This window comes from Acyrthosiphon pisum, chromosome A1 (genome assembly GCF_005508785.2).
Source record: "Acyrthosiphon pisum isolate AL4f chromosome A1, pea_aphid_22Mar2018_4r6ur, whole genome shotgun sequence".
Lineage (NCBI taxonomy): Eukaryota > Metazoa > Arthropoda > Insecta > Hemiptera > Aphididae > Acyrthosiphon > Acyrthosiphon pisum.
Genome location: NC_042494.1, coordinates 78,460,132 through 78,474,610, shown reverse-complemented (window position 1 = coordinate 78,474,610; position 14,479 = coordinate 78,460,132). Strand labels below are relative to the sequence as shown.

General features: G+C 28.6%; 1 protein-coding gene across 1 annotated transcript; it reads right to left on the bottom strand.

Annotated features, from left to right (window-relative positions):
- Positions 1-794: 794 nt before the first annotated feature.
- On the bottom strand, positions 795-10,086 carry LOC100163167. The gene is made up of 4 exons (XM_001943744.5): positions 9,249-10,086; positions 3,440-3,684; positions 3,103-3,379; positions 795-2,990 (listed from the first exon to the last, which is right to left on the bottom strand). Exons 1-4 carry the CDS (start codon positions 9,313-9,315, stop codon positions 2,536-2,538), a joined length of 1,044 nt encoding a protein of 347 aa, XP_001943779.2. The 5' UTR covers positions 9,316-10,086; the 3' UTR covers positions 795-2,535.
- Positions 10,087-14,479: the final 4,393 nt, after the last annotated feature.

Below are 14,479 nucleotides of genomic sequence, written 5' to 3'. Positions count from 1 at the left end.
TTAAAATTGGAGGAAATATAAGATAATAAATTAAGATACAATTCCAAAGTTATTATAGAAATAATATCACTTATCAGTAGTATAGTCTATAACTATAGAGTCTATAGTATTCTTGACTTATTAACTATTCAGTATTTTTTTTAATTCGTATCATATTTTGATTTTATTATTTTTCATAACTATTATTATTATCGAAAAGATTTGTGAAATGTAACTATTTTATTGACTATGAAATCACAGAATAGATGAAATTCTATTCTATGATGAAATCATGTTATATTTTGAATTATTATCTATAATTATTTAAACAAATATTTTTGTATAATATAGCTTAAAATGGAAAATGTTGCAGTTTTTTATGCTCAATCGTGTAGGTTTTCTTTTGTATTCTGATTTCCTTTGATACGTCGACAATTTGGCTCAATTGTGCCGCAAAAAATGAGTTTTATGCTCAATCGTTTCTCAGACAAAAATCCTTACTAGGTATAGAGAAATTCATCAAATAAAATTACATTTCCAGAGAAAATTACTCCCGTACAACAAACTATTCTAATTAGTTTAAACAAATATTATATTTTTGAGAGCCATAGCTAAATGTATTAAGTTATTCTGATTTCTAATGAATAAATTCCTCTATAGTACAATAAGAAAATAAGAGAATTATTATTGCAAATAATAAGAATAAATTTGTTACGAGAATTCGAAATACTGAAGTATTACCGTATTTGTTTACAATTAGCATATGGCTTGCAAAAAATATTTCATACCGGTAAAAACAAAAATAAATACTTGTGTTAATGTTCAATAACAAATTTTATATATTAGATATAAATATAATTTTTTTTTTTATCACAGTATCATTTTACAGTATTGAAGTGTAGTAAATAATACTTCAAACATAAATTTATTAGTAATATTAATTGTATACACAAGTCTTACAAGCATGAATATATTTAAATGTATATTGACATATCGTTTATAGATGTATATACACAAAAATGTAATTATTTTTACAAATACCAAAGTATCTAACATTATTAAGGTACAAGCAATATATTTTGTCTTTGGTACTTAAGTCAATATAAAAATAAACATAAAGAATACAATAATATCAAAGTTGATTTTACTTAAAGTTAGCCAATAATAATATAATTATGTAAATAAAAAAATATTGTTCTTTAAGAATACTTAGTCAGATGAATTGAGTTTAGCAAATATCTTATTGTGTAAAAATAATACATAATAAAATATATGCTTCACAACATTAGACATTATACATATTTGGACTTTTGGTTCGAAATATTAGTAAACATTTCTAGTAGAGTGATGTGGTATTGCACTTACTATTAATGTTGACTAAAATGTAAAGCACATATATTTACACTATACTATAAATTACAATAATACACAGGATCTTATAACATTCAATTAAAATAATGTTTTAATAAGGTAAAAATAAAGTAATTTTAAAATAGAAACATTATTTAGAATTGTTGTAGTCCACAATCAAGGGACAAATACAAAAAGATTGAATATCAATGGAAAAAGGTATTATTGTACCATGAACAAGAAATATTAAGGTAATTATAAAAGTTGGACTCTGATTGTCTGATGCAAGAGCAACAAATTATAATCAAAATAATGGTGTCTTCTAGATGCTCAGTCAATTAAACAGGTTATACAAGATATTCACAAATATACTGTGTTGTGCTTAAAGTTTAGAAACTAAAATTATTTTAAATACTGATTTGGTCGATAAAATGAATATACCTATAGAGTATACATTTGTACATTACACAAATCTGAATAAACAAATTAACTTTATTATTAAAAAGAAAATATCATTTTTTTTTTTTTAATTAGCATAAGTTGTTAAGTGATAGGTAGTTAATAATCAATTTGAAATTTTTGAGTTATTCAGTCTTGTGTGTCAACAGTGTTTACATTCTTTCGTTAAAAAGAGTATACTTATTGTATTTGATACTTGAGTTGGTAAATAGTTATTATATTTAATACAAACCATTAAAAAAAAATAAATATATTATATATATTATAATTAATTTGTGCAACAAAAGATACTAGTATAAATATGATTGTTTTTAATATTAATTGATCAATTTAAGAGTAGATAATACATGGTGGGCCAATGATATAATTGTTAGCACTTTGAAAAAATAGCAAGACACTGTGTCCCACTCTTTAAGCTAAAAAAGTAAAAATAATCTAATTAGGTCATAATATTAGAACTTTCTAACTGTTTTTTAATTTTTAATCAGTTATATAGGTAGTCCAATTAAGAATAAAACAATTTTGTTTTGAAAATTAAAAAGTCACTGGTACAATCGAACATAATTGGTGTACTTAGCTTAAAATGTCTTAAATATTTCTCTCCAAAAAAAAAAATAATAATAATAATAATAATAATAATAAATTTGTTCAGATAGAAATCTTAAATAAACGTATAAAATCCACCTTATAAACTACATGAGATAGATGAAAAAATTATACAGATCCTTATAATATTGATTGTGGTTACTATTTACTTGGAAACAATGAGTCATATGAAGGTGGTAGATCTTTATCGGCTGTTCTTACTTCAGTACCGCTAGCCACCATAGAATCTGGTGGAGCTGTAGCTATAATAGCCATTGTGTCCAAGCGTGGCACTGGTTGCATTTCAGAAGAATGTGGATGGCTATTAGAGTTGCTTATACAACAAATTGCAGGTCCACAATGCCTGAATATCCATAGGAACGCAATGAACACTAAAATCATGGTAACCAAGCAGGCAACTGCTCCAGCCACAATTTTACTGGTTACAGTTGTGCTGCTTATATAGTTACTATTGAGTACTGAGACTACTGGGCGACAACCACTTTCATCTTTACAGCTTTTGTATGGACAGTTAACTTTTCCATCATTGAAAAAATCTTTAAAAATACATGTTTTTCTACCACAACTTTTCCAATGACCATTGTCATATTTGCATTCTACAAAAAAGAAGTCAATTTACTATTATGTTTCAATAAATTAAGTATGCAGGGAGTTTTTAAATAGTAAAATATATTTAGTACTATATATATTAACCTAAAAATAACATACCTTGGAATGCTGTGAACACAATCTCAAACTTTAGTTCATCAGTGGACTCTATAGATTTATTTCCAAGATATATTTTAACTTCAATCATACCTCTATGATCAACGAATGAATTTTTTATTTCTTTATCATCATTTCCATCACTGCCTTGATTATATTCATTACCAACATTGGCTTCAAATGCATTTAATTTTCCACAAATTTTCTCCCCCCAGCTCTCTGATGACTTAATTTTAATATTTAAGTCTAGAACACTTAAGGTTTTTTCAGCATGGCGAAACTATCAAAATAATTAAATAACGATTAAACATAAAAATAAATAATGAAATAATATACATACTTGAATATAATCAATACATTGTCCTTGGGCATTACGTCTAAAAGACATATGCTGTATGACCGCAAAAACACCCAACCCAAGTGAGGAAGTTACTGTAAATTTACAATTAAATTCGTGCTTGCCAGTCCACTTCTGAAAATATTGGTTATCTTTGATTACCATAGCTGATTGATCTTCACGACCAGATAGGTCTAAATTATTTGAAAAGAAACTCATCGAACAAACACTATCGTTTTCCATGATTTCTGCAAACAAAAGGAAAAAACAATTTAAGTTCTTAAACAAATGCATTAATTATTGTCTTCGAAATCTTAGTTAGTGCCATTTTATAAAGAGTAGGTAATTAATCCAATGTCCAAAACTTATATTACATGATATAAAAATAAATATAATATATAATATAAAAATAAATATAATAATATAATATAATATTAATTACATAGTAAGTACTCTGTCTGACAGCATTTCCTTTCATGACAAGTTACAAAATAATTGTTTTTAATTTATGATTCGTATGAATATTTATTTAGGTATTTATAGAAATTTTTTAAATTAAATTATTGAAATTGTATTAACAAGTTCTACTATTTAACTTTGTAGTTTCAATGCATACTAGCTGTCCTACCCAACATTGTCCAGGCCAATGAATTATATTTTTAATAAATATATTTGTACAACATTTATATGCCATATAAATTCTTCTACTTTATTATAATATAGCTGATCCCGCACACTTTGTTGTCCATAAATAAAGTCAACTGTTAAAAAAATTGTTATTGTTCAACTCTTTTTGGGTGTAACTTGCTGCAGTAAGCATAGGCGTGCGCAGACTTTTTTGCAGGGTATGCCACTATTTTTAAACATACCTAGACTAAAACAAAAAATAACTCCCCAAAAACTCTTAATAGGTACAATTAATAACTTGCCATATATAGCAAAAAGAAATTAACACCCACTTTATTTAGCTTATTTATTGGTTTTAGATATTTTAATTTGAAAAGTTTGTACTGTGATTTCATTCCAATGAAGTAACAGTATAAAAACCTACAGCCATTTGATCATATTATAATAATATAATAATGACAAAAAATGATAATCTAATTAATCAAAATTCTTTTATTTTTGATAGTTGTAGGTAGTATGGAAATAAGGAGTACCGCAGGGGCCTACAAAATGTTCTGGTGACAAAACTCGCAATTCTCACGAAAATGATCAACTATATTATCATGAGTTAGCAATCTATTTTATTATTTATAGGTACCTGTAGTGATTATGAAAATATAATTTAAGATAACTTTGCAAGGGATGCCATGGCATACCCGGAATCCTCCCTGCGCACGCCTATGGTGCTAAGTGCAACTCAGCCATCCTGGTAGGCAATCCAACTACGTCATCTCGCAGAAATATGCAACAGCTATGAAGTAGGCATTGTGCGAAAATTTGACTGTATACAAGCTTGATCTAACTGATTAACCAATGGCAACCAATCTATATCTATATTATATAAAATCCAGATACCACTGACTAACTGATCAATGTATCTCAAAAACTACTCAACGAACTTGAAATTTGAAATAGTGGTTCCTCTAATACTTTCACTGTGCAATAAGAAAGGATTTCTTGAAATTCACATTTTAAAGAGGTACTAGAACCTTGAGGTTCACAATGGAAATAAAAAATTCAAAATTTCCATTGTAAATCTCGAATTCCTGGTCCAAATGTGAATCTAAGACATCCAGGAAACCACTCAACACTGATAAAAAATTTAATCAAAATCGGTGCATAAAGGTCCTGTTTAGGAATGCATAAAGGACATACCTACAGGCTACAGACAAACATTTATTAATATATATATATAGATATTATTGTTATTAATTTTGACCAACCAATTAATTTTTCCAAAACAAATTATACATTTAAGCCTTCCCCATGACTCAATCGATCTGTTAGTGAAAACCGTATTAAAATCTGTTGAGTATTTTTCAAGATATGCGCGTACATACAAAAAAGGGGTTGATTGATACATACAAAAATGGGCCATTATTCAAGTTTTAGTAGGAATCCTTAATTTTTTTCTAATAATAAATATAGCCTATAATACTCAGGATAATGTAGCATTCTAATGGTGATGGAAATTTTGAAATTGGTCTAGTTGTTTTTGAGTTAAAATTAAGGTTATGGTAAAATAAATATATTTTTATTCATAAACAATGCCGCCCCTAAAATTCCAAAAAACGCACGTGCCTTCCGCCGGCCTGCATACATATTTTATTAACTCAAATGATTTGTATAGTTTATCTACCTATAGAAGACAGAGTTGCCAGACAGACTATGGCATCAGTTCTAATGCGCACAATCACCGGTTCAAATCCTGGCCACTGGCGACATCGCTCTCCGGGCAGACAACAATTTAGATGGCGAGACGAGACCACTATCCCCCAATCGGGCATTGCAGAAACCTACAATTTCCCAATTAGAAATTTTACCAAATAGGCATCTAAACTAGGCCTTCGCCTACTCCCTGACATAGCGCCATACGCAAAAAATATCTATCAATTTTATTCCTAGGGTTTAGACCCAATTACACAAATTTAAAAATAGCGTTAAACAATAAAAATAATTAATATTAAAGCAAAACATTATATAATTAATTATATAGGTAGATACCTATATCAATTTATATGAGAAGGTAGTTTAGCGGAAACATGATTTTTAAATAAGTTAAATTAGTTAATAGAATAAAACGAATCAATGTTATAATTATTTACTAAGTTCATGATTCTTATTGGTGTGTTATTAGCATAATTAGTAGTTTGAGATTTTAAATAAAATAGATTTGTTGATCGAGTGTGAGCCAAGGAAACTTTGAATGATAGACGGGTTAAAAAGTTAGGACAGCTAATATATTGAAAAAATAGTTTAGGGAGAAATTAATCATAATTTCCATAAAAAATATTGTGTTCATAGTCTCAAAAAGTTAAAAATAACTACCTAGGTACAAAAATATTTGTAAGAAAACAACAAGGAAAACAATTAGTTCCATTGTGAGGTATATTGTATTACATAATGGATGAAAATATGAAATATAAAATATGCAACATTGTGACATAGTCACATAGAGTTAATTAAGGTGAGATGAGATGGGAGACAAACTTCTAAAAGGTCAATAAACTATTAACACGTTTGATTTTTGTATAGATTCATCAACAGAAGAATACAAAATTAGTGTTTGTCAGATATGTGAATATTTAAAACGGTTAGGAATGAAAATAATTTTGTTCATCATACTTACTTAGTTAAATAACAAATGACAAATTTACATGTCACTGTGTAATTCAATTCTATTATACGGCATAACATGTTGAGGAGGCAATAATAAAAAAGATATTACATACATTGCATACCTATTACTCAAAAAATGATTGTAAAAGTAGCATACTTCCTACCATTAAAATACCCATCAGAAGAATAATTCAACAATATAAATATATTATATGGTGATTAAATTGAGGATTAAATTATACACCAGACAAATTTTAGTTAAATTTATACAAAACCACTCACTCAATGCTACAGAAATAATAGAACAGGAATAATAGATTAAACTGTCATATACCTATACATTATTAACAAGTTCAAGAAACTCTCGCAATTACAAGGAGATTGAGGAAAACCATATTCAAGAATTTGAATAACAAAGTAAAGAGTCTAATAAAAAGTTTATGTGAAAGTCAATTCATTATTACCAATGGTACAATTAATAAAAATAAAATAATCAGTGATCTTGATGATAATGTGTGCATCAATAAAATTATAAAAAATAATTGGGCTGTATCGCAGACTTGGGTAAAATACTTTTAAAAAGTATTTCAAATACATATTCCGAAAACTTAAAAAAAAGTATTCAGAATATGTATTCAAATACTTTATGATAATAATATTCCTAAGTATTTGGAATACTTCACAAAAAGTATTCCAAATATTTTTCGAATACTTTTTTTTAGTAGATTTAGATTTCAATAGCAAAAATATTACTTTTTCAATTCTGTGTTTATAAATGAACATTATTGTAATCTTGATAAAAAACACCTGGCTATCTATAATCTATTAGTTATAAAATATTATATTAAAATTAATATTGGATGTTAAAAAAGTATTCCGAATCCTGTACTCAGAATACTTGTAAAAAGTATTCAAAATACCGTATTGAATACTTTAAAAAAAAAAGTATTTAAAAAGTATTTCGAATACAGCATTCCGAATACTGTATTCGGAATACTACCCAAGTCTGGCTGTATGTATAGTCATATGTCTAAACATAATATCTTATATCTACCTACCTATGTTGTAATCATATTTTACTATAAAACGAATTGTAATATCAATGAACTTCGTATACCAGATACGAGCTTATAGCTCAGTTGGTAAACGTATGAGCTATTATTACTGTAATTTATTGTAATTATTTAATTGTAATTTATTTGGTTGAATAAATAAATAAAATGATAAATATTTGATCAAATCAATACATTTTCAAGGAAGATAATACAACAAAAAAAAATTTTAAAATATGTGCACAATCTACCTACCTAGATTATTTATAAATTCCAGTACCTAAATTATTAGATATGGGTAAAATAATGTCTTTACATTAAAAACTAGCTGTTTGTAATTGTAAAATTCACTGATATTTAATAGGTCTTCTATATTGTCTTCTATATTGTCCATAGAATTATTTTGGATTTGTTAAAATAAACAAATATTTTTGTTTAATACATAAATAAAAGATAAAACAACATAAAGAAATAGACATACCTATTTTAAAAAAAATTATGGTTTATTATTAACCTATTGATTATTTCTATTCAATCACCATTCTACAATTAATCTGTTATTGTAAATGAGGAAATAATACATAACTCTAATGCTTATCAGCCATAAGACCATAACACTATAATTCCTTGGCAGAGTCATCAGAAATATGAAGCATTTTATGCAGTAAATAATAAAAAGCAGGTAAGTGGATGTCGCTCTGCTGTACAGTAGATTACAAGTGGGTCATTGTATAATGGTTGTATTAGATTTGAATTCAATGATATAATATCATCGTATAAGAAAAACGATTCTGAGCGGAGACATTTATTTTATCATGTAAGTTGAATTAATATTAAAATATGATAATTTTTTATTCGTTTCTATGGTGATAAACAAAGCGTTACAAATTAAAATCCCATTTTTAGCGTTTTTTTGTAATTTTCTGGTGGTTTTTCCCGTGGCATTAAATAACTATTAAGAAAATCGAAAAATGACCTCTCTAAAGTACCATCTTGATCCAATTTGCTAAAAGATAAGGTACTATATGTTGAAATCAAAACACTCCTTCTGGAAGAAATTTTGTATACAGGATATAAAAAGAAAAATAAAAAAAATAAAATAAACACCATTGTAAAAACAATAGCTCCCTCACTCCGCTCAGAATCTAAAATATAAAGATTTAAAAATGTATTTTTGTAATGATACCAATATATACCTTTAAGAAATGCAGTATGCACCAACAATCTCTAGGTATTGTTTTAGTTTCAATTATACTAGGTACATATTCATAATAAATATATAAAGATATGAGCAACGATTAATCAACTTGGTCATACGACAATCAAAATGAACGCTTGAGGAGCCAAAGACAATAGTTAATCACGCTCAAAGCAGCGACATTATAATACAGAGTATAGTGACCTCTGCAGAGTGCCCCTTGGATCCTTATAAATATATAAAATACTTAGTGTGTTCTAAGTGAGTAATTACTTACTTTCGATGTACGCCATGGCTTGGCCCAAGCACAACACGACCAGCAACCAGTATGTCAACGACGACATAATATTCTTTAAATTTCACTATTATTGAGAGGAGAAGGAGGCTCAGCACCGAAAGTGCGACAGGTAGAATTTACAAATCACACAAGATCAATCGCGTAGATGGCCACTAGTGGTTCAGACCATATAGTCGTTCTCTGACAACTGAATAATTTTTATCGATTTTCAGCACTACAACTGCTGTCGTACTTTAATATATTTGTATTCATATTATTATTTATTATATTATAATTATGAATATTTACAAAACAAAACAATACAAACACCACAGCCGAGCAAACAAACGCGAATTAAAACACCTAAAATCACTGGTCACTAACTCGACTCAAATACTAAATACGTATTCGCTCGACTGCTGAGAGTCTCTGACGAATGCGCCGCTCAGGGCTTGTCGCAATACTGCATAATGATTAATGCTGTTAATCAGTTAATTGTCAATATTGCACATTTTCGCATTTTATTATTATTATTATTATGAGGGTTACTAACGCGCACGCACACGGCACACCACTGCAGCATCAAGTACAATCACACCCACGCACGCGCACAAGCTGCATACAAACTCAACACAACCTAGACTACAGAGTACACCTCACACACAAATAATACTCACGATTATATTATCACGAGAATCAAGCGTTGATTGGTGAGAGGCGTATACTATCAGATTATCTAACAAACATTATTTAGACCAAGGCTTTAGACATATTAAATCACGATGTAGAGAAGTAGTGAATTAAACAAAATAAACGTAATAAACATAATATTATTAATATGTCTATGTAATGTAACCTAAACAGGTACTGTCTTCTAAAAAATACAAAGGTTCAAGACTCAACATCGGCCGGTGATGATGTCGTGGCGGTGGCCGCACTGTCGAAACAAACAAAGCGCGGCAGTGATACCACAGATATTTATATAAAATACAAGGTGATACCAGCTGCTGGACAGCAACTTGTTGAACTCTAATAAAATTGTGAACATTATAAATTATAATAAATTATCCATAACATTGTTCTATGCCATAACCGAACTGCTAAATTGAGTGCTAACGTGAAACATACGTATGTAGTTATGTATACACAAATACATAACATATTCAATGCTAATTGCCAAATACCTAGCTGTTGTATTAATATATTATTATTTATTAGTATTTACTATCTATTTAGCACAGCTACAGCTGTTTAATACTGATTATGGAGATTCATTTCGGTAGACACTTTTTTAGATTCATGGGCAGCTTATACTATCTGTAATCATTCCCTTTTATTTTAGATTTTGAGCGGAGCAATGATTGTATTGATTTTACAATGAAGTGTTTTTTTTTTTATTTTTATTAATTTCATTTGTGTCTGTTGTCATCTTTTAGGACCGTAAAATGCTTAAATTGTCTTCAACAGCATGTTTTCTGATAGGAAAATGAATCTAATTGGTGCAATACGGAGGGCAACATTTAAAATTTCTTGAATTTTTTGCAGGTATAACTCTAAATCAAATGACTGTAAATGCATGACATTTTCACTGAATGCTCGTATTTGTGTTTTCTATACACCATACAGTTTTAAAAATATTTCGACTTGTTTGAGCTGTTTACGGACATTTTCAGTTTCCAATTTTTATAGTTATTTTTCTTCATGTCAACAAATTGTATTCGTTGGGTCAAATTATTGCTTGAAAATGTAATAAAAGATTCCTGATATATTATTACAATAGCTGTTGAAAAATATTAAAAATACACGATCACTTTTTTTTTTTTATAGGCGTTTAAACTTCAAATTTTGACAAAATACGTAAAAATCATGAAAATTTGCAAATTATTTAGAATTAGAAATTCATAAAAAAATTTTATTTTAAATCTAAGATTTGAAAATGTAATACAAGATTCCTTATAAGACATTTATACACTAAATTCCATTTACAGTTTATTATATTATGTAACTTATTAATATTGGTAATATTATTAATATCCTAAAATCCCCGCAAAAAAGACACTATTCATCCGAGCGTACTCGCAATACGCACATTTATTTTATGATTACATAACCCTGCCGGATTGTTGCATAACTCAATTAATGTTTACTGTTTTTATAATTTATTAAACATTACATTTTTTATGTAAATAATTCAATATATTTTAAAAGTATGCTAAAATTAATTAAATTTCTAATCCAAACACCAAAAAACACATTTTAATCCAACCAGATTCATTATATTTACACTACGAACAAATATACTAAACAATCAACCTAGCCCTGGTTGGCTGGTTATATTGTTTTGCGTAACTCTTTAAACATTTTACGCAGTTGAAAATGGCCTAAATTATTATGTCATGACCGTTCCACGACAAGTTAGATAACTACTATAATATAATATCATTGTATACCGTATACCTATGAAAAACGATTCTGAGCGGAGACGGTTTATCAATGTGGATATTTTATATTATATTATATATATATATATATATATATATATTGTTACTATTTATTATTTTAATACGGTAGCCAGGAAGGTGAGTTAATATTATAAAATTACAACCAAATAATTAAAATCGTTATTCTTGGTTATTTAATATGTAATTTCGTCCAAATTTAAACATAACAATAACTCTAAAAAAAAACTGTGTATTTATATTTTTGAGATTTTTTTGTTACAGAATAACTTACTTACATGGAACCATAAGCGCAACTAGGGGGAACCTTAATAACCCCCGCAAAATAAATTATTCATTTGTTTCCTAAAATATTAATAAATCTTTAAAAATTAAACTGTATTTCTTACTTTTTTTTTTAGAAAAAAATATAATTATATAATTTTTGTTTACACTTCAGAATTATTTTATATTGCCTATGATAAATATTGTAAATACCATTACGTGTATGCCTGTATTTGTTTTAAGGAAACGATTTATGTCGGTATAACGGTAAGATTATTATACATCATTATAATAAATATACACTGAACTAAAGTATAGACTATAGAGACAGTGAATTGCGGAATGAAAATCCCCGACCCTAAGAAAAGTAACACCCAGACTACAATGTTACTATATAGATACATGAAATTGATTGATCAATTATTTTTTAAAGCTAATTAGTGTAATTATCACATTATTAATATTTAATTACAATTATATTATACTTACTAGCAGTATAGTATACCTACTTTTCATTAAAAAAATTAAAATATAATAAATAATTTTCAAAAATTAACAATAATATTATTTTGTTTTATATCATGATTTTAAACAACATAATTATATGTTAATAGTCTTTTTAAAAGATTAGATCTGAGCGCACGGCAGGGCGCCAGGCCAAGTCACAGCAATGCCAGTGTATCTATCTACACGAACCAATTCGCCCTTTTTTTCTAACCCATATATCTCTGTTTCCTCTTAAGATAAACTTTTGAAATTTAAAACACAGATTAACCTCTAGTAGCTTAGGACGCTGTAAGAAAATGAGCCCTTAATATTGTGCCATTTCAAAATGGCAGGATTTCAAAATTTGCAATATTGTTACTCACTTACTCACTCACTGATCATCAAAATTATAAGACACTTCCCGTATAGGTAGAAACGTGAAATTTGGCACAAAGGTAGATTTTACAGTGTAACTAAAGGGAAAAATCTAAAAATTAAATTTTTTTCAAAATGAATGCCTCTCCAGAGTGTGTATTTCTAAAAATATGAAGTGGCGTGCTTAGCACGTATAAACGTTTACTTTCAAACAGCGTTACAATATGGTAATAAGAAATTGTTTGTAGTTGACTTATATATATATATATATTTATAAAACATAATCAGGCCCGGATTGAACCGGCGAGCTACCGAGAAAATCTCGGTGGGCCGCGTAAAATTTGGGCCGTTATTATTTTTGGACAAAAGTAGTCTAGTATTTTTAGATAGTGATATAGTAAAATATAGATCCAAATACACGGTTAAAACAATAGATGCGTCAGCTGTATAGTGTATTGGTTATTTAATCCTCAAGAATTGTCAATCGCGATAATACACGCTAGAGCAGTAAAGATAGAAATTTAAAATCTCGGTGGGCCGAAAACTCTCAATCCGGCGCTGAACATAATCATGTTTTCGTACATTTATTTTATTCAAATACAAAATATAATATATATTTAAATAAATACAGAATATTTTAATAATATTCGTCGGTTTGCGAACGATAATTTTACGTGATAACGTAAATTGATGACAAATTGCATAATGCAAAACTCTTATGAATTGAATGGAATTATTAGTTACCGAAATAGCCACGATCGTATCGTAATCGCGACGCATCGTGTTGGTGTGGTTTGTGGTGGCAAGAAAGGAAAGGTCGTAGTGTCGTACGCCCGCGCATGAACATCGCTTAATGTATGACTTAGAACGAATTCCGACCAAGTTCGAAGTCATCAGCCGAGCTTATGTGCACCGACATCAATTCCCAATTTGTTTATCTTATGCTATTACCATCCATAAGAGTCAGGGATTAAGTTTACCAAATGCTTTGTTGGATGTTGGCAACTCAACTTTCTCGTGTGGTCAAGCGTACGTGGCCCTCTCCAGGGTGACGAGCCTCCAGGGAGTTCACTTAATTAATTTTGATCCCTGTCAAGTGAAAGCCAAGAATAGTGCCATTGTTGAATATAACCGTCTAAGAACTTTGTATAGGCCAGACTTAACAGACATTCCATCTGAAAAGTCTCGACGACGAAAAATAAAAGACCGTACTTGGGTATCTTTGCCTGGTATTGACAACGCTCAAGAGTCCAATTTCTCAGCTCCTCAACAGAAACCCAAACGGTCTTACAAGAGAAAATCTACGACGTGTAAAAAAATAAATTTAAAAAAAATAAATAAATAAATAAAAAGTAAAAAATAAAAAATAAAAATAAAAATAAAAAAATAAAAAAATAAAAAATAAATAAATAATAACAACACGTCGTCCACGACGCTGAAGCCCGCAAAAATAAATGATATCCCCAACAAAAACATAACAGTGAAAAAAGGCCAAGTTCCAAACTCCCTCCCAAAAAAGTCGGCCTATCAAAGTAGTGAAATCTACATTGTGGCCAAGTCTGCTATTTTTTAATTCATAACCTCAATGCACTCCTACATTAAAGAGCAACACTTCTCTTTTATTTGTATTGTTTAACACTTGGTCAG